The sequence below is a fragment of the Diabrotica undecimpunctata genome, chromosome 1 (genome assembly GCF_040954645.1).
Source record: "Diabrotica undecimpunctata isolate CICGRU chromosome 1, icDiaUnde3, whole genome shotgun sequence".
Classification (NCBI taxonomy): Eukaryota; Metazoa; Arthropoda; class Insecta; order Coleoptera; family Chrysomelidae; genus Diabrotica; species Diabrotica undecimpunctata.
This window is the reverse complement of record NC_092803.1, coordinates 66,814,776-66,835,865: the sequence shown is the minus strand read 5'-3', so window position 1 is coordinate 66,835,865 and position 21,090 is coordinate 66,814,776. Positions and strand designations below refer to the sequence as shown.

General features: G+C 32.8%; 1 protein-coding gene across 1 annotated transcript in view; it reads left to right on the top strand.

Annotated features, from left to right (window-relative positions):
- The first annotated feature begins 307 nt into the window (after window positions 1-307).
- LOC140450326 (myrosinase 1-like) overlaps window positions 308-21,090 on the top strand; it is a 50,940-nt gene continuing 30,157 nt past the window's right edge. Inside the window, exons 1-2 of the mRNA XM_072543907.1 lie at window positions 308-466; window positions 6,202-6,287. Coding sequence (XP_072400008.1) covers window positions 417-466; window positions 6,202-6,287 — 136 coding nt within the window. The 5' untranslated portion in view covers window positions 308-416. The remainder of the gene's footprint in view (window positions 467-6,201; window positions 6,288-21,090) is intronic.

Here is a 21,090-nt window from a genome sequence, read left to right as displayed (position 1 = left end):
TCTTATTTATATTATTTATACCTAGATTATAGAAAAAAAAATTATCCAAAAGTCTCATAAAATTTCTCGATCTCAGTAAGTGTTTACATTCATTATCAATGTTACTAGTGAGTTTTTTGCGAATATTATCTTTATCTATTTTCTTAACGTGTTAACTCACATTTTCTTTCATGGTTCTTAAGGTCGTCCACAAAGTTTTATTTTTAAAAAAGTTTAATTCTTAATGCGTTGTCTCTAGGAAGTATTAATTTATAAAAATACTCGTATAATCTTTAATCTAAATAATAAATCGACAGGTAAAATTTGCCACTTGAAATAGAAATGAATAACACTTATCTACTCGTGGCGCAAATTATATTGGTTTAAATAAAAAGTAACAGCTTTAGTTTTATCAGATCAGATCAGATTTGCAAACAATGGGGTCAGTTCCAAAAATTTGTTTTCTGCTCTTTGCTGTAGTTTCTATGTAAGTAAAATAATTATTTATTATTCATAATTATAACATACAGTAGATCCGCTGTACCTTTTGCACATTGTCATTATTTGTATTATAAGAATTAAACCAAATCATGTGAGCCAAACTAACATCGATTATGAGAATGAGAAAATAGCTAATATTACGATGAACTTTTTTATATTTCTTTTTTGTTATTTATTGAAGTTTGAAAACGGGGTATACAATTTATTATGACCGTGATTTTTCAATTTTTGGAAAACTACAGGTTGTCCAATAACATAAATAAATATTTTCATCGTAGTAATCAGAATTAAGAGTTTTTATTGCATATAAACAAATAGATGGATTATGTTACAGCCACCTAATGCTTCAATAAAATGAATAGACATCTACCTCAGTTTATTAAACCTTTGTTTTTTTACTGTTAAGGAGATGATTATTTAAGGATTATTCATACAAAATTACTTAAATTGTAATAAAAATGTTAAGACTAGATGCAGGTTTCACATGTTATCAAACTAAATTGAAAAAAGAATGTACCTCCAAAAATTAACACAACGATCAAGAAACCGACGTTAAATAAAAAATAAATTATTTGAGCTGGATAAAAGAACAATTTATTTTAAATATTTATTTAAGCATTTTATAAAATGATCAAAGATCAAACTTACTAAAATCTGGCAAGATGCGGACATAACCAGGAACATGAAACTGCGCCTAGTAAGGACGCTTCTCTTTGCTATCGCTACCTATGCGTCAGAAACTTAGACCAATAAAAAGTCCGACTCACGACGTATAATGGCCTTTGCAATGTGGGTATATCGTAGAGTAATGCGCATACCCTGGACAACACATCGCACAAATGTCTCAATATTGACAGAACTCGACATCAATACTAGGCCTACCATAATCATCAACCAAAATATATTGAGGTACTTTGGACACATGACCAGAGGTTGGTCGTTGAAGGCAAGGAGATAGCAGGTGAGAGAAGAATGGATAGCAACCATTCGTCAAATATCATAACGTCACCATATCTTTACGAAGGATAAAGGATAGAGGAGAAGGATAAAATGATAAATTTCTTCATTGTCCTAATAGGAGCTACATTATATTGTCAGTATCTATTACGATTGGTTGAATGTTATTGTCAACCAACCATATTTTTGTCTCGGATATATCACCTTTTAATAATGGTATCAATATGTATCACCTATATTTCATAAATTTCTATGTTATATTGGTTAAGTGCCTCGTTCTCATTTTTATAATGGCACTATCAGAATGTCCATATCTACCAAGATACTTATTATAATATGACTTGTCGTTTGCCCAAATTAATTCAATAGCGTTGACTTCGCAGTAATAAGCAATAAGCATCTAATACTTTATGGCCGTGCTCTTTTAGGGCTTGTCAATATTATAAACACATTCTCTTTTATGTTCATTTTTGCAATTAGTAATAATTCGAGGTAATAATTTTATAATATTTTATAATAATTTTGTAATAATTTAAACAGTTGAAGGTTGCTTTTCTAAAAGAGCTTTTCTATATATCAAAATTAATGATGGTGATTGATTACGTAGTCCTAGCAAAACGTCTTCCAAGCTTGGGGTGTCGTATTATTAAAATAAAACTTGGTTTATTTGAGATTTTATTCTTTTAAAAGGGGCTGCGTAGCGCAAGCGGTAGGATTCTTGCCTCGCACGCCGGTGGTCCGGAGTTCGAATCCTACTGCCGGCAAGAACAACTAGACATTTTTAAAAATGTCTATAGGCCCCAGGTCGACTCAGCCTGAATAAAATGAGTACCTTGGGTAAAACCAGGGGTAATAATAGGCGGTTGAAGCGTAGCACTGGCCATGTTACCTTCCTTGTTTACCGTAGGCCCTAGATATAGCAGACTACCCTGCTATACTCCAAAGCCGCGAAGCGGTATAAAACGGGAGACTATTATTATATTCTTTTAAACATCACAACACTTATAAATCTACTAATTTACATTTCTTCGATGGCGCTAGTAGTAAGTTGGAATATCTGTGTGGTAATTCACCACTATAATTATTAATCTTAAACTAAAACACTTAAGAAAAATGACAGTTTACTAACTGTAGAGTTATCGGGTATGTATTTTGTGCAGTTAAATAAACAAAACATCTAAACTCCAACCTAATACAATTAAACTACTCCAAGAAAGACGAAACAGAACAGATCGAACTTCGGACAGCTTCAAAAGTTTAAACAAAAACGTGAAGAAAGAAATTAGGAACGATCATAGAAACAATCTAATAAAAGGTATAATACAAGATAACTGCAATATGAAAGTGCTGAAAGCAAAAAACTCACATAAAAGCGGCATAACAAAAATCATAGAAATAAAAAATGAGAAAAACGTCACCGTCCGAGACAGAAAGGAAATAAGCAAGGCCATTGAAAAATTCTACATTAAATTATACTCGCTCAATACACAACCACAACAACTACGTACTGAACGAACAATAATTAACACCGGCCCAGAAGAAATACCGGACATAACCGACTATGAAATAAGAATGGCCATAAATCAACTAAAAACGAATAAACGTCCGGGAGAGGATAAAGTTACAGTCGAAATGTTGAAAATTGGAGGCAGAAAAATGGAACAGGTTATAAAATATTTTATTTAATAAAGTAATTGATGAAGGAAAGATTCCTCAACAATGGTACAACTCCGAAGTCATTCTACTATCCGATAAAGGAGACAAAGCAAACATCGAGAATTACCGACCAATATCCTTGCTATCACATCTGTATAAATTACCAACTAAAATTATAACCAACCGCCTAACACATAACCTTGATTTCTATCAACCTATCGAGCAGTCTGCATTCAGAAAACATTTTAGTACCATAGACCACTTGCACACCGTAAGAACACTTATAGAAAAATGCATTGAGTATAATGTTCCAATTCATATGACGTTCGTCGATTTCCATAAAGCATTTGATTCCATCGAATTATGGGCAGTGCTTGAATCTCTAGAAAATGAACGTATAGATTCAGGATACACTAACATAATTAAAAACATATATGAAATTGCCACCATGCAGATAAAGCTGAACGAAAGCACAAAAACTAATCCCATAAGACTACAATGGGGAATAAGACAAGTGGACACCATCTCTTCCAAAGTATTTACCCTTGTTCTAGAAGACATTTTTAAAAAACTAGAATGGAACAACAAGGGTATCAAGGTCGACGGATCATACTTAAACCACTTGAGATTCACAGGTGACATAGTTTTAATAGCCGATAATATCCAAGAACTAAATGATATGTTACAACAATTAAATTCAGTTTTAGGAGCAATAGGCTTAAAAATTAACTACAGTAAAACAAAAATACTGAGCCGAGACCAGACAAATATAACAATACAAAATCATACCATAGAAAATGTCGAATATTATGTATACCTAGGTCATGTCATCAAACTAGGAAAACCAAATTAAGATGCTGAAATTAAAAGAAGAACACAACTGGCATGGGGCGCTTTCGGCAAACTAGCATATCTCTTGAAAAATATCTCCATTCCTGTAAACTTAAAGAAAAAGTTTGTACCTACGGCTTGGAGACAGTAGCCCTTTCCAAAAAATCTGCTAAAAAATTTGAAACAATGCAAAGAGCAATGAAACGAATCATGTTTGGAATATCACTGAGAGACAATATTAGAAACACCGAGATAAGACGTAAAACGAAGATTAGGGATATTGTGGAAGAAATTACAAAAATATAATGGCGCTGGGCAGGTCACGCAGCCCAATTTAATGACAGGTGGACACTGAGAATTCTAGAATGGAGACCAAGGACGACAACAAGAAGTATGGGAAGACCTCAAAAAAGATGGGCAGACGACATAAGAACAGTGGCAGGCAAACAGTGGATTATATTGGCACAAGATAGAGAAAGATGGAAACAATTGGGAGAGACCTACATTCCGGAGTGGATGGAAAACGGTTACAAAGAGATATTTTGTGAGGAGTAGCGCGTGAATGTCTTGTAAAATATCTTCTGTCATTAAAGGTTTTAAAATTAAGGGAAGGCGTAACGTAGCGTACAGTTATTTTGTAACAGTTTTGTAAAATAAAAGGGAACAGAGTAATTTTATGTGGGAGATATTCCAACAGATAGCTCTTCTAAATTAATTAGGAATTGATTGTTCACTTATCAGTTTAGTGAAAATTCATTGTCTATTTCCGTATGATAACCAGCTGCTTTAGTTTTTGAGCAAGATAATAAACTTTCTTCAGTAACAAATCGTTTCGAAGAACCAGTATGAACAATTATAATTTATCATTATACTATTCTGGTTTGCGTACAATTTTAACACAGTTGTCTTATTAGGAAATTGTTCTATTCCCCTTTGAATAAAACCACCTTTTGTCAAAAAAAAACAAGGTATCTGGGTTGCAAACTTGGCTCTTAGAGCAGCAATGCTGGTGCGCTCACTTACTGCTCTTCTGCTCTTTGGTTATTATCCGTTTTATATTTAAATCCCATTTTTTTTAACAAAATGCTAATAGGTGTTTGCCAATAAATACAACTTGCATATCCCTTAATTCATTACGTATACTTTACAGAGTAATATGTTTCTCTTAAAAAAAAAGTTAAGTACGTACTAAATCGCACTGTTCTAACTAGTTCAATGTAAAGAAAATAAATACTTTGTATATTGATGTGATTTTCGCGGTAACCGTTTTGGATGAGGGGTTGTTTTAAAATAGAGAGCTCAGCGAGTCTACTTTAGATTGTATGAAAAAATGATTGGTATGGGTGGGTTTTTGATAAGCAAAGTGATGAAAACCTTTGGATTGGTTTTTCTTTAAAACACCGAGAAACGGCAGGGATGAATCAGTTTCCACCTCTATCGTGAACTGGATACTGGATACCATGCAGATGGGTTTGAATAACCACCAAAGCATCCCTGCCATGGGGCCAAATGACGAATGTATCGTCAACATATCGTAGCTATTATGGGGATTTGAGAATTTATGTGGATAGTGCTCGAATCTCGAAATCTTCCATAAAGATATTGGTAATTACTTGAGATAGTGGGGAGTCCATTGGAGCACTATTTATTTGTCTGTATAGTTATAATTTTGTCTATAGAAATGTTTTTAAAGAGTGAAACAATATTGAAACTAACTAGAATGCTTGACGGTAAGATAGGGTATTATTTAAGAAGTTCGATAACAAATACAATGTATACAATACGCTATTATAAAAAATAGCCTATCTTACCATCAAATATTCTAGTAAGTTTCGATATCGTTTCACTCTTTACAAACATTCTTTTAGACGAAGATCTAAACATTCCGAAAACTAAAATCTAAAATTAGGGAATTAAAATTTGCATTATTATTAGAAAAACCGTATTCACCTGAATTTGCCACCATTGGTTTTGTATTTCCAAAGTTAAAAAAAGTACTCAGAATACAAAATAATTTACATCAAACGATAAAATCATTAATGAAACAAATATGTTTTGCTTACATTCGTAATTCCTATTGTTGGATAGTTTTAAAAAGTTGAGGAAATGTGTATTGATGAAAACGTGTATTCCAGTGAAAAGTAAATTTGTTGAAATTAAAATGAAATATAAAATAATTTGTTTGTTATACCTTTTTCTTATATCTTATTGAACAACCCACCTGTAAGTTGGTTTAGGATTACGTCACTTTATTTAAACATTGATTTTATCTTTCAGCTACGCCGATGACTACCAAATTAACAATAAACGTTTTCCAACTAATTTTATGTTTGGGGTGGGAACATCTTCTTTGCAGGTAGAAGGTAAGTTAAGGAAATAAATAATTGTATATTTAAGTTATTCAAAGAAAAATACCAAACAATAACAAACATATAAAATTAGAATTTGGTGTTTTTAGTCTGTTAGTCTGTCGAGATATTATTATGAGTTTTTTTTCCTGGTTTTTCACTTATAGTTTACTATGGAATCACTAACAGGAGATTTTTACTGTCATCATGGCATGTGTTTGCCTTTTTAGAGACGAATTACATGCTATGATTTCTGACGGATATTTTCCAGTTAAAGTTGATTTCATGTAATCGAATGAACTATCTTACAAGTAAAGTCGTCCCAGGAACGCGACAGCAATATTTTCAATATTTAAAGTCATCTACTTGAAAATGTATAATATGTCTGAATTGTCAATATAAATGAGTCAGATAAAATTAAATTATTAGAAGAATTTTTTACCAAGTAACAAAAAATGTTTATTTTATTAATGTTTGTATTTTGAGAACGATTTCCGATGCGGAAATTGAAACGTCAATAAACTTATTTTAAACTTTAATTGTGGGTTATTCCCACTAAAATAGTAATTACTTTAAGATGTCACAAGAAAATAGCTTCAAAACAATATTAAAAAATATAAATTATCATCTACCATTTAGTTAAATAATTTAGGTTCATCAGTATATTATTCTAGTTATTATCTATTTTGCTAAAAGATATAGTTTGGAGAGCTTTTGCACTTATTCAAAAATTACACATGTTAAACAAAAATCATCTAACCGATCTTGGCATTTTAATAATTTATAATATACAATACCACGTACATAATAATAAAGTACTTGCGTTAGAATGCGCATTAATAATTGTCGATAAAATTACAATGAACTTTAACCTTGTATATTGCATTTCATTAATACGAAATGTCTTAATTCTAGACAATATAATAACACTTAAGATCAATGATGGATTATTTATAGTTGCCACCTACGCTTTCACGAATATAGTATTTACTTTATAAATTTAAGTTATCTCAAGTATCAGTATGTCAATGATTATTGTGAAGGGAGATTGCTTATTTTTAATCAATAGCATTTGCAGAAGAAATAACACTATTGAAATTAAATATTACTTTAACACAATTTGATTGTAATAAAGATTACATTTTACGTTGGTTAAAAATTATTTTTCAAAAAAAAATCCTTTTCGAAAACTGTTTTGGGAGTAGAAATCGAAACGTCAAAACCAACATAAAATGTAACTTTAATTACAATCGTATTGTAAATAATAAAATTGGTAATCGTAAGACTATTTTTTTGCTTCCTGTTTGGATTATAAGACAGCAATACTTTCTTCTCGCCAAATCCACGAAGACGGTTTCGACCGATCTTGTGTTCAGAAAATTAGGTGAAAATTTTTTTTTTAGGTAAAGTTTCAACTATAGTCGTTTTATGACCAGTTAGCAATTGGTAGGCAAGTTAGTAAAAACTTATCCATAGTGATGCTGCGACCAGATTTGTGGATATTTTAGAATATACTTTTTACCAAAGCGTTTTCTGAATTATTAGTTTTACACTGCAATTTTGGCTATTTCTAAGCATATATCTCTAAATTGCTAATCAATTAGTGCATATTATTTTTATGCAATATTTGGCAGGTCTATTAAGAATTAAAATTAGTTCATTTAAAATAAATTAGGAACTTATAACTTACATTATTCTCTGAAGGATTCCAGCATTTTGTCTATAGTACACTATTTTTCGATTTGGTAATGTTTTTGACAATTCCTAACAAATTCGCATTTGTTAATTTAAAAATATTTCGCATAGCTGCCATATTATCATGACCACCACGCTCTGTTCTGGTGTTCATACAGTACGTTAAATTATTGTACATACTACATACAGCGCTAAAATCGGCAACATTGCATCTCCGATTCACTTAATTGATATTCTCAGATACCTTCCGATACCTAGACAAAAAAACGAGAAAACAAAAACCATTTAGTAACACATAACAATGCATGGGGTATACACCTCCGCCCATCAATTTTTGTTTTCATACGTATGTTCGGTTTATTTCTTATAACATAAACTCGATAAAAATACACTGACCTTTATAAGGCGGTGCATTTGTATCGGTTTTTAATTAAGTGAACAATTTTTTGTGGTTAAATTACAAATAAAAGCGCATTTATTTAAAAAGATAAAACAACAAATATACTCTTATTGAAAATAGTAGATAATTCCTAATAAAGTAAGAAATATTTCTTTATGCTCCACAGAAATGATTCAAACAATTCTCCTACGGCTGAACAGTATCTCAATATGTCATAAAAACTTCTGGGAACGGATAAAACAGTTTCTGCTGTAGCAGAATTGGAGACTTCTCTTATTCGGTTCTTTGATTCATCCAAATTTTGGGCTCTAGCCTCAGGATGATCGTGGATGATGCTTTTGAAATCTCCCAAAAAGAAAGTCCATAGGTGTAATATCTGGAGATCGCGCAGGCCACTTCATATCGCCTGTTCCAATGATAACTCGATTCAGGAAAGTATTTTTTAGGTACCCCCTAATTATTCGAGCGTTGTGAACTGAACAGCCGTCTTGATGAAACCAAACATTCTCCAGATTTTCTTCCATTATTAGCGGGAAGAACATGATTCTGTAACAAATCGATTTATACTCTACTATTTAAGTTGCCCTCAATAAAAAATGGACCTATTATGTAGTCTCCTAAAATGCCAGTTCAGACGTTAACTTCGGTAAACAACACTTCTGTGCTGGTTTTTTAGCGCCCTATACCTCATAATGCAAGTATATAAAAGTAAATAATTAAATAGTAAATAAAATGTTTTTAGTAAACTTTGGTTCATCGTTAGCCTTCGTTATTAGAGTTTCACAAAACTCCATTGTTCGAAAGTAGTCGTCTGGATAAAGCTGCTGCGTTTTCGAATTTGTAAAATTCTTGTAACCGTGCTTTTTTCATACTTTCGTTACAGTAACATTGCTAACATCTAACTCTGTAGCAAGCCTTCTACTTGAACGTGTTGAATCTACCTCGATTGTTGCACAAATTTGTGTATCCCGGTATTCTCTTTCCTCAAATTTGTCTGGCGACACTTCTTAAGCGTGACATTTTCTACAATTTTTGAGGCAATAACAGCTTTCAAAATTTTTAACAATATTATGAATTGACTGTACGCAAGGAATTGGTCTCCCTTCAAAAAACACAGAACATAAAACTACCCACTGTTGTCCAGAATTACCACCATAAAACCATTTTATTATTTCAACCTTTTCTGCGGGCGTATAAACAGACATGTTGTTTACAAAAATAAATTAAAAACCTACGCTGTTATTGCTTTAAACAACCACGTTATAATGACAAATTATTGGCGACCGGTCAATAGAGGTTCGCGGAATGTCGACGGCGCGCAGTGTTGCCATTTATAGGGTCTATATCTAATTTAAAACGTAACGTACTGTATCATCAAATTCCAGATGCCTAAGCAATAAATAAAACAACCCCTTTATCGGCATAGTAGGCCTGAAAATATTAGGTGTGGTACCATCATTTCTCTACATTTCTCGAATGTTTAGTTGATGCATCTTTTTTAATCCAATCTTATGCATCTTTCTCACGGAAAAAATTATCTTTATGTCCTCGTATGTATGTACAGTATACTCCTTCTATAACGAACACGGTTATTACGAGGTTTCGCTTATAACGAGGTGCATTAGATATTCCGTAAAATTTCTATTGAACTATAACCCTCTATAGCGAGGCACATTTGGTTATAACGAGATAAAATAAAATTGAAAAACGTGTTTTTTTACGTTTTTGGCCCGGACGTGGCTATAAATGAATACCTTTTTAAACGGCCCCGAAATAAATATAACTGCCGCCCGCAATAAACTTCTTTACAATAAATACAACTGTTTCACATCTTTAGAAAATATGATAAATAGAATAATACTGGACAATTTAAAGTAGTCAAAAATGACAGAATTCTTTCAATTGCAGAAGCAATAGTTTATATTATCCTTGAAAATGGGCTTTATACATTAAGGTAACTGAATACAATATGCCCATGTTAAGGGAATTTTGAACTTATTGCTACAAAAATATATTTTTCATATATTTTTTAACACTATACCAATGTTTAGGTGTTTAAACATCGCTAGTTTTTTTATTGTTTGGCAATTATTTTTTTTTTCATATCGAATTTTTTTTTTTTTAAACCCCTCAATCTGGGCATATTGCCAACCCCTGAAGGTAATATGCCCAGTCGAGTGAAGGTAATATGCGCTTACCTAAAACACTAAATGATGTGGAAATAAATATTAAAAAACATCATATACTTACAAAATCTTATATTTATTGACACTATAAAAAACATTTAACCAAACAAAGATATTAAACAATCCTTTTTGTAAAAACTAAAATGTCAAAATAAAGAATTTTTAACTGAAATAACTTAAAATTAAGGAACATTATTGTGGGGTACAATCAGGACAGGTAAAGGATTCCTTATCGAATTTTGTCAGCCCTACACATTCTTCATGAACGTACTATACACATATAAAGCATAGTCGCATGTCTTTTATTTCAGCTTTGTCGCAAATTTTGCAAAACCATTTTGCTACGTCTTCTGATTTTTTGTTTTTCTTTACCAAACAACCTGGTAGAGTTTGTTTCGTGCCTTTATTTATATCTGTTCGTATACCTGTGCTAGTGGTAGAAAATACATTTTTTTTACCACTATAGCTCTGCTATTTATTGCCTTCTTTCTATTTTGTGTATTTTTTTCTCAATTTTTGCCGGAGTCTCAAGCATTTCCGTAAACGATGTGTCCAAAGTTTTGCCCTGGCAAGTTTTTATTTCTTCAGTATTACTTTTTTCTTCACAAAGATTGTTATTCTCTTTGTTATAAACCTCCAAATCATTTTTTTCAGAATTCATAAGGAAAGTTTCGTTTTTTTTATGAAACTGATTTATTGCCAATTCAACTTCTTCGCCGCTGTCTTCTGATTCCGAAGTATAACTGCCAGAACTCTCACTTGATGAAGTTTGTGTTTTAGACTTCTTTTTCATGTGAATTGGCGTCTTTTGGTATTGTGGCAAACAGTTTTGTTGGGAAGAGCTTTTTGAATAGCCTGCAGTTGGTGGTGGAGTTTTCTGGCGCAGATTAATGGGTCCGCTATCACTATCACTTGATGATGATTCAGTTCTAGGTTTCTTTTTTTTGTAATCTTGGGTCTTTTGATATTTTGGTACACTTTTTTGTTGAGAGGAATTATATCAACAGACTGGAGTAGGAGATGGTGTTTTCTGGCGTACATTAATGGGTCCTCTATCACTATCACTTGATGATGTTTCAGTTCTAGAGTTCTTTTTTTTTGTAATCTTGGGTCTTTTGATAGTTTGGTACCCTTTTTTGTTGAGAGGAGTTATATGAACAGCCTGGAGTAGGAGATGGTGTTTTCTGGTGTACATTAATGGGAGTGGGATCAATGTTCTCAATTTCTGATAAAATACTTGGGGCAAAAGCAACTTCAGGTATAGCATCGGGGTTATAAGAAAATATTCCTGTTGCAGCAAAGCATGATTTAATGTTAGAAGGTGTCAATGCCTTGTCCCACACTATCGAAAATATTTCCCCAAATCGCTGCTTTGTTAAAGCACGTTCTTTGTATTTGGTCCAATACAACAACACTTGTTCGTCCCAGTGGTGTTCAAAGGAACGAAACACAGCTTTGTCCATCGGCTGGAGTTCATGAGTTGTGTTGCTAGGCAAACACAGAAGGGTTATTTGATATTTCTCGGCAGCTTCGACAATTGAAATGTCTAAGTGACATGAGGCTCCATCAAATATTAAAAGACACTTTCCCTCCAATTTATATTTTGCTAAATGCTCCAACCAAATAATGAAGGTTTCCACATTCATACTGCCTTTAGGGGTCATCAACGCCAACGTGCCATGAGGCAAATTATCTTTCCATTCGGGCTTCATGCGCCGTCCTTTAAACAAAACGGCAGGAGGAATAGCGGTACCATTGGCGTTAGCACAGCTAACAATAGTTACATTTTCCCCATGTTCCGGAGCAACCAAATGTACGCGTTTCGCGCCTTTCTTTGCTAGAACGGTCTGTTGATGATGCAGACTGAGTCTGCAGCCTTTCTCGTCCACATTGTAAATTCTTTCAGGTTTGTCGATTAAATCTAATTCTTGAAGTACACCCCTTAATTTGTCAAAATAGTCTTTTACTATGAACTTGTTCAATTTTTGAGCCCGAGCAGGATTCATGTTTTGTGCTTTCCTTATCGATATTTCAGGGTGTCTTTGCAAAAATCCTTTTAAACAATAACGTCCAGCCATTTTGGTTCCTTGTGAAAAAAAGTGTGGCAAATTGTTTTGTTCACAATAAGTAAACACACATTTTTTTAAAGTTTTATTGCTGAGGGGATACCCAACTTCTGCCAATCTAACAATTCGTCGAGACAATTCGTTTTCTTGATCTATATTCAAAATAGTCTTTCTCCCCATTTTTGCCTTTTTGGTACTATTTTTTTCTACATAGCGTTTCAAAGTGCGTCTAGAAATATTATACCTTTGACTTGCCGCATTGTATGACATTCCATTCATTACTGCTGCAATTGCGGATTCTAGCTGTTGATTGCTCCATTGCGACCGTATTTCCTTATTTCTGACACGAGGCATGTTATCTAAAACAAAAAAAATCAATAAATTATCTGTTATAATTAGCTGGCAATATGCCCAATTGAGCAAATTGTCAGCATACACTATGGGCATATTGTTGACACATGATGATTAATACATTTTCTTAAATTATAAAAACATTTTGAATAATAATATATTTTATTTTTACTTACATTTTAAGTACTCTATGGCAGACTAAAATCACTTAATGTCGTAGACAAATTAAAACGTTTAAGTGCAAAACAGAGGTGAAAACTGACGTCAATTTTTATAAACACGCTCTTAAAAACCACGTACAACTTGACTGCACCACGGCAAGCTCACAACTAACCTTGAGGTCGGTCACGGGCTTAGTTATATTAGGCGTTCAGTGTGTCCAGCGCCTCCTTCCCCGAATATCAAATATTAAAGCAAAACATGGAAATGGGCATATTACCAACATGGGCATATTGTATTCAGGTACCTTATGTAGTTGGGAAAAATGCAAGTACAAATTTTTTGTTTTAACCTATATCATTGACAATAAAAAAAACTCTGTTTTGTTTTAATGTATTTCATTGACAATAAAAGTAAACAAATTTTTTTCAAAAACGCCATTCAAACAATATTTATTAGCATCTTATATTGCTCCGAATGGTTTCACTATAGGAAGTTAATGTTTCAGAAAACTACATATTCATATGTATGCACAGTATTATTGTTGTCTGATATAACGAGATCGGCTTATAACGAGGTAGTTAGTCTGTCATTTCAGTTCTCGTTATAGAGGGAGTCTACTGTATTAGTAAATAACACAATATTGATAAACAATTGAAGACAATTTCAATCTACATTTTTTCAGGTGTTTTCAAATTCAAGGCTTTCTCCACCTTTTAATCCAGACCTGCTGATAACAATATTTTTTATGTCTTGTCCGAGTTATTGGTCGTGAAATTGAGTGAATTTGCCACTTAGTACCATCTTTACTTTGGTGCATCGCAACTCTAATAGGTTATCATTGAGAAGCTTGAGCAATAGACAAGATTGTGCTGATTTTCTTGTCTGCGGGGACGTTACAGTTTCCCTATGCCGAACTATCTGTGCTGACGATACATCATCATCACTGGACTAGCGTGTTGAAGATTTATCACCTGGTTGTCTTGTACGTTTGGAACGACGACGAGATCGAGGCTGATCACATATTATGGTGAACGGCTACGCATTCTCTCTGAATCTGAAGTAGATGTACATTGGCAACGAATATGTGTTATTTCAGTAATCGTCGTTGTCTGCTGGCTATTCTGTGCCCATTTGCTCACTATTATGACTAAGCCATCACTTTTTGATCCACTTGATACTTTTAAATGCTGAAGTTTTTTAGTTTTCACGATAAACCCACCATAAAAATTACAGTTTATACTGTCGTTTTAATATATGACACCTTTTTAAGTTACGTAAGTAGGCGCGCGGTGAGCAATTTGCCTGATGTTAACAATCTTCTCCTCGAGTGGTTTTAGGGACAACTGCTAATAAGCGCAAGCTTAACTTGTAGTTATTTTACTAATTATTAAAGTTTTTTAGCGCGAGCGGGAAAATGCAATGGATAATGAATAAAAGTTTAGTTCTTTTCAACGAAAAATCAGAACCGGGCGGTGTTTACAAAATACACTAAGCTTATTCTAGCAATGTGAGTTAATTTTCCAATGTTATTTTATTGTTAAATATGAATTTTATATTGTCACAAATTTAATTTTGTTTTATTATTTTAACATAATTTTGATGCTAATGAAATAAACTCTTATTATTAGTAAACTATTTAATCACAAATTAGACCCCTTAATTTGTAATCTTCCATTAAACCTCTTTATTTTACCTAAATAACTATATAGGTAAAATAAATAGATAGATATCTATATTTTAATTTATTTATGAGGTTTTTTACCTTCCGGTACAACTAGATCATGTGCAAATGCTATAACAATAATTTGATAATGCGAAATATTATATGTATGTAAGCACCTCGGGCCAAAGTTACAAGTTGTTTGTCGTTTTGATGAAATGCTGTCTTAAAATTTCAGCTTATAAATTTGAGTTGAACTCTTTTGTGTACGGCGTTTATCAGAATATTTACCTTAGTCAAGACGTTCAGTCATTTGGAACTTACGGCAAGTCTACCTGTTTTTAGCTACTATTAAATCATTTACTCCACAACTCTGGACTGCATAGTATTATCGCATCGTCGAACGTGAAGTCCGGACATAGAGCATTTGAATTAAAATTACAGTACTATTTATTATTGGAATCGTTTTGAAAGTTCCAAACCTATATCGCAGCAGAGCTAGAACATTAAGCACAAACATTTTGTGAATATTTTTCAGATATAATAGGTTGTTCGGATATATGTGAAGAAAAATTTGGATGTGAAAGTGACCACAATTCGGAGTCGAAGCAAAACTTTTATAGTCAAAATTACGATTTTTCCGACAGTGGAAGAATTCAAGTGAAAGAGAAATTCTGTGTTGCCAAAGATAAGATAGCACGATGAAGTAGGTGTCTAGTTGTAAGTAAATACAGCAAAATCAATAAGAAAAATATTATGAACATCTTTAGTGGGACAAAAATTAATATTTTTTTTACCGATAAGGTCATTGAACATATATACTTCTATGTAATAATTTTTATTGATAATGGAAGAAGACAATTTGACACTAAAGAAATAGAGTTGAAAAAAAAACTAATAAATTTGTGTTTGATCGTTTAATAGAAAATTAGAATAGGTACTGTCTAGGTGCACATGTGAGGATAGATGAAATGTTAATTTATTTCCGTAGTAGATGCAGTTTTGACCAATACTTGCCACGCAAATAAAAGCATTTGTATTATGCGATTCTAAGACTTTTTATGTCACCAACCTGGATATATATTTTAGTAAACAATCGGAAGGGCCATATCAAAAATGATCTAAAGCAAGAGATATAGTTCACGGCTTATTAAAATCATGGAAAGATAAGAATGGAAACCAAACTTGTGACAATTGGTATATTAGTTGTCCATTGGAAAAGGAACTACTTATTAAGAAGGTAACATTGGTAGGAACTGGCTTACTTTAGAGGCTTTATTATGTTATGTAAGTTTAAAAAGTCAGGAGTCAACTCCACTTTGCTCCATAATTTGATATACAATTTTTTTTTTCACAGTAATCATATTGAACAGCCTCCTGTTTATTTTCGAAAAAGATGTGCTTGCAGCAAAAGAACTGAGTCATGACAATCATGTCTCGATTCCACAAATAAAACACAACCAAGAACATAGTAAAAATGCGAATAAGAGTTGAACCTCAAAAAGGTGAAACCTTAAATTTCAGTTTTCTTGAACTTTGTTTCTTAATTTTTTTAGAAACGTATATAGTAAAATTCATTTTCACTTTTATAAAAATATATATTTTTCATAATAAACTATTTTAATAATATTTTTGGTTTATATAACCGGTTGTAGACATATTAAACCACTTTATTAGGTTTTGAAGTCAAGATATTCTTCTTCTGCCTGTTTCCTTCTTTTCTAATACCTTGCCCTGAATAATGTGTTGCAACAAGCCATATACTGTTCGTTTCTCATAACATGGCCAAGATATTCTAATTTGCGTTCTTTGGTTGTGTTAATAGTTTCGCATTCCTTGCTCATTCGTTGTAGGTTATTAGTGACACAATCCACCCATAAAATTATTAAGATGCGTCTGTAATACCACATCTCAAAGGCCTCAAGCTTTCTTAAAGAAGCTTCAGAAAGTGTCCAGGCCTCTACTCCGTGTAATAACGTAGAAAATACTTAGCATCTGATGATAGAGATTTTGCTACCAAGTGGTAAATCGTGACTTAAACGAGACTTTATCTGGCCGAATGCTGATCTTGCATTTTCTATGCGTTGTATCATTTATGTAGAGTGGTCCCATTGGCTGTTAATGTTTTTGTACAAGGTATGCATAGCTATTAACCCGGTCAATTGGTTGTTAATAAACCAAAAACCGTGTATTTAATATTTCGCACTTACTAACTACCATGTACATGGTTGTTTTCGTATTAAGATCCATTTTCTATACTAATATCTGATATGCTAACCGAAGACCGCCCCGAATTCAAACAATCAGAAATAGACGGAATAGAAATCTACACACATGACGAAATTGAATTAAGCCTAGCTGAGGTAAAAAGAACGATCAAAACTCTAAAGAACAAAAAAGCAGAAGGTCCCGGCGGAATACCAAATGAATTGATAAAAAACGGATCGGAAAAGTTATTCCGTATGATACATAAAATGTTTGAGAGAGCACTGAATGGAGAAGACTTACCGGCAGAATGGACCCAAGCATATATGACATCAATATACAAGAAAGGAAATAGAAAAAACTGCAAAAAATATCGGGAAATCAGCATTATGTCGTCTATAGGCAAACTGTATAGAAAGACCATAAAGGAAAAATTAGAAATATATATACAAGATAAAATCGGAGAAGACCAGGCAGGTTTCACAGCGGGGAAAGCATGCTTAGATCACATTTACACGGTCGAACAACCAATAGAAAAAAGAATGGCCAAAAATAGATCCGTCCATCTGGCTTTTGTTGATCTTAAGAAGGCATATGACTCAATACCTAGAACCAAGCTATGGGAAGCAATGGAAGACATCGAAGTTCCACGAAGATTAATAAACGCGGTAAAAGCACTCTACAAGAATAACGAAGTAGCTATCAAAACGGGCAATAAAATATGCAGTCCATTTAAGACGACAAAGGGACTACTACAGGGTTGCTCCACATCCCCCACCCTGTTCAAAATATTCCTGGAAAAAACCCTGAAACCATGGAAAAGAAAGTGCGAAGGAATGGGTATACCAGTAAGGAACGAATATCTATATACGCTAAGTTTTGCCGACGACCAAATAGTGATCGCACAAGACGAGGATGACCTCAGTTTTATGATGAGAAAACTGGAGCAGGAATATACAAAGAATGGGATGGAAATAAACCTAAAGAAAATTGAATACCTAACAACGGAGAATACAGAAATAAAATAGCTGGAAATAGACGAAGGTAAACAAATCAAAGGAACAGACAAGTATAAGTATTTAGGTTTCATAATATCAAACAAAGGAACAACGGAGGAAGATATAAAAAAATAGACTAGGACAAACAAGGGACTGCATACGAAAATTGAACCCGGTACTATGGGATAAGAACATCAGCATGAAAATAAAGAAAAAAATATATAATACCATGACAAGAAGTATCCTCACTTATGGGTGTGAAAATTGGACAATGAATAAGAAAACCAAAAACAAAATAAGAGCAACAGAGATGGAATTCCTAAGGAGAAGCTGCAGAGTAACAAGAAGAGATAGAATAAATAACATGGAGATTAAGACAAGAATGGGAATGAACTCCGACATAATAGACTACATCGAACAGAAGAGGTTAACCTGGTACGGACATGTCAGAAGAGCAGACCAAAATCGGTGGATAAATAGAATAACAGAGTGGAGCCCGATAGGAAGAATAAAGAGAGGCAGACCCCGAAGATCTTTCAGAGATGAGGTGGACGAAGCAATGAGTAGAAGAAACCTACAGGAAGGGGACTGGCTAAACAGGAAAAATTGGAGAAAACGGTTAAGTGAAGGAATACAGTGAAAACTGTGGAAATCCTTGTATATATATATATATATATATATATATATATATATATATATATATATATATATATATATATATATATATATATATCTGATATGCGCGACATTATTCTTTGCAAACTATCACAACTATATGCAAAAATACTGCGTCATCGGCGTATCTAATATTGTTTAGACGCATTCTGTTGACTAATAGCCCTTTCTGTAGTTGTCCCAGAACTTGCTCAAAGATATGTTCAGAGTACATGTTGAATAACATCGGGGACAGAATGCACCCTTGTCTCACTCCTCTATCTATGGAGATTATCTCTGTCGACTGTTTATTGTTGGCAGTTTAGTTGTAATATAAATTATATATGATTTTTAAGTCTCTATCATCTAAGTCCCCTTTGTCAAGATGGTTATGAGCTTTTGTAGTCGACAAAACAAATATATACGTCGACTTTAAACAGCTTTGGGTGATTTTCCCACTTACATATTGTATTTTGTTAAATATAGTTGTTATTAATTTTATTCCCTATTTATCCATAAGTTTTAGGAATTCTGCATAAAACTCGACATGCCCTAGAGTTTTACTATCTTTAGCTTTTTTAATAGTTGACGTGACAAACACCCAACTCGTCAAGGCTTGTATAAGCCTGCAGCTTCTTTAACTTTATTGTGCAAATTGAATGAATCGTGTTTATGTTCTGCAATAGCTGCATTTCGATACATGAATCTCTTAGTCGTGTATCCTTAGCCATTTTTATTCCTTCTTTGATGTCTTTATATATCCTTTTGTAGAATGTCGGATCCTTATCTTTGAACTTTCGACTCTCCTCCATCATATCTAAAATCTCGTTCGTCATCTACGATGGCAAAAGAGATTTTAGTCATCTCATTACAGGTTAAATGAATCAATCAAAAGTTTACTAACTTGAAAGAAAAACATATTTTTGAAGAGATCATATTTGTTACAAACAGTATTTTTTAGATACATAAACTAACATAAAAAATGAATACATCCCTTATAGAAAGTGACAAAATTCACCTGCTTCCGATTAGATACAACTCTCTCTTTGGGAATACTAAGAAATTTGGGAATAAACTGGGTAAAATCTTTGTTTATGGCTTCTGTCACTTGAAGGATGGAACCATTAGTTAAGATATACGTTATTTTTTTAGCAAACTCGTAAAGGATAGCCACTAATAAATAAAATAAATAATGATAATAAATAATAATAATCAAAAAAAAAACAATTTTTCTTTGTATTTTATCCTCGGGAATAGATAAAAACTTGTGACATCGATAAAACACTCAAATTGTGCAATACATAACATTTACTTTTATATGCCAATGTTGATTATATCTTAAGGCGATGACACTGTCCATTCCTTTATTTAAAAATCTAAATAAAAACTTCTTACTAATACAATATTTATGGTCATGGACAGGGTCTATGTTTCTGTTGACTAATATCAACCATAGCGAGACAGTCAAAGACCGACAGGTGTCATTATATTGACAGGTTTATTTTAATATTTTAGTCTGTGTCTAATTGATGGGTATACCAAAAATTAATACGGCGGTGAGAATAAAACTTAAGTGTATAATTAAATACTAATACACTAATGTGTATAATTAAAATGGGAATATTGTATTACTTAGGTTAGAAATATCAATTCATTTAATTAATTATTAGTAATTAATAATTATGTCGCACACCTATATTAAAGTTGTAGCAACCCAAAAAACCACTTTTCTGAACAATTGAAAATACCTTTCTACCCAATATAATAAAAGATTTAAAAGCTGTTGTAAATTATATTGGAAACCCATTGGTTTCGTAGGTATTTTGGTATCATTTGAATATTTGACTGAAATTTTTTTTTTTTTTATTTAGAAAATCGCATCGACCAAATGGCCATTAGCGAAAAATTAGTATATTACATTAGGTACAATTACTTCAATACAATTTGGTTTATTAAATATTGTGGTACTTATTAATGTTTTTCAAGAAATTCAGAGTATTGTTAAAGTTACAGTCTGCACCTAGAGCTTCTATAAGTGTTCCTGGTATCTTGTTATTGCTTCGTTGTTGATTGTAGATGGGACATTCACATAGTAGCTTCATTATTGTTAGTGTCGTATTACACGTTTCACATCGCGGCGGTTCGCACTTTTTAATTAAGTAATCATGCGTTAACCTAGTATGTCCGAGTCTGAGGCGCGTTACTATTATTTCTTGGCTTCGTGACTTAGGTAACACATTCCATGCCTCTATGCTGGGTTTCACTTGTTTTAATTTAGAATTCGACACATTCCATTTATTTTTCCACGCACTTAAGATTGATTTTTTTATATAAGCTTTTATATCCGTTGATACTGATGTGTTTACGATCTCGGAAACGGCACTCACTATCGCGTCTTTCGCACTATGGTCAGCAGTTTCGTTGCCTTTTATTCCTATATG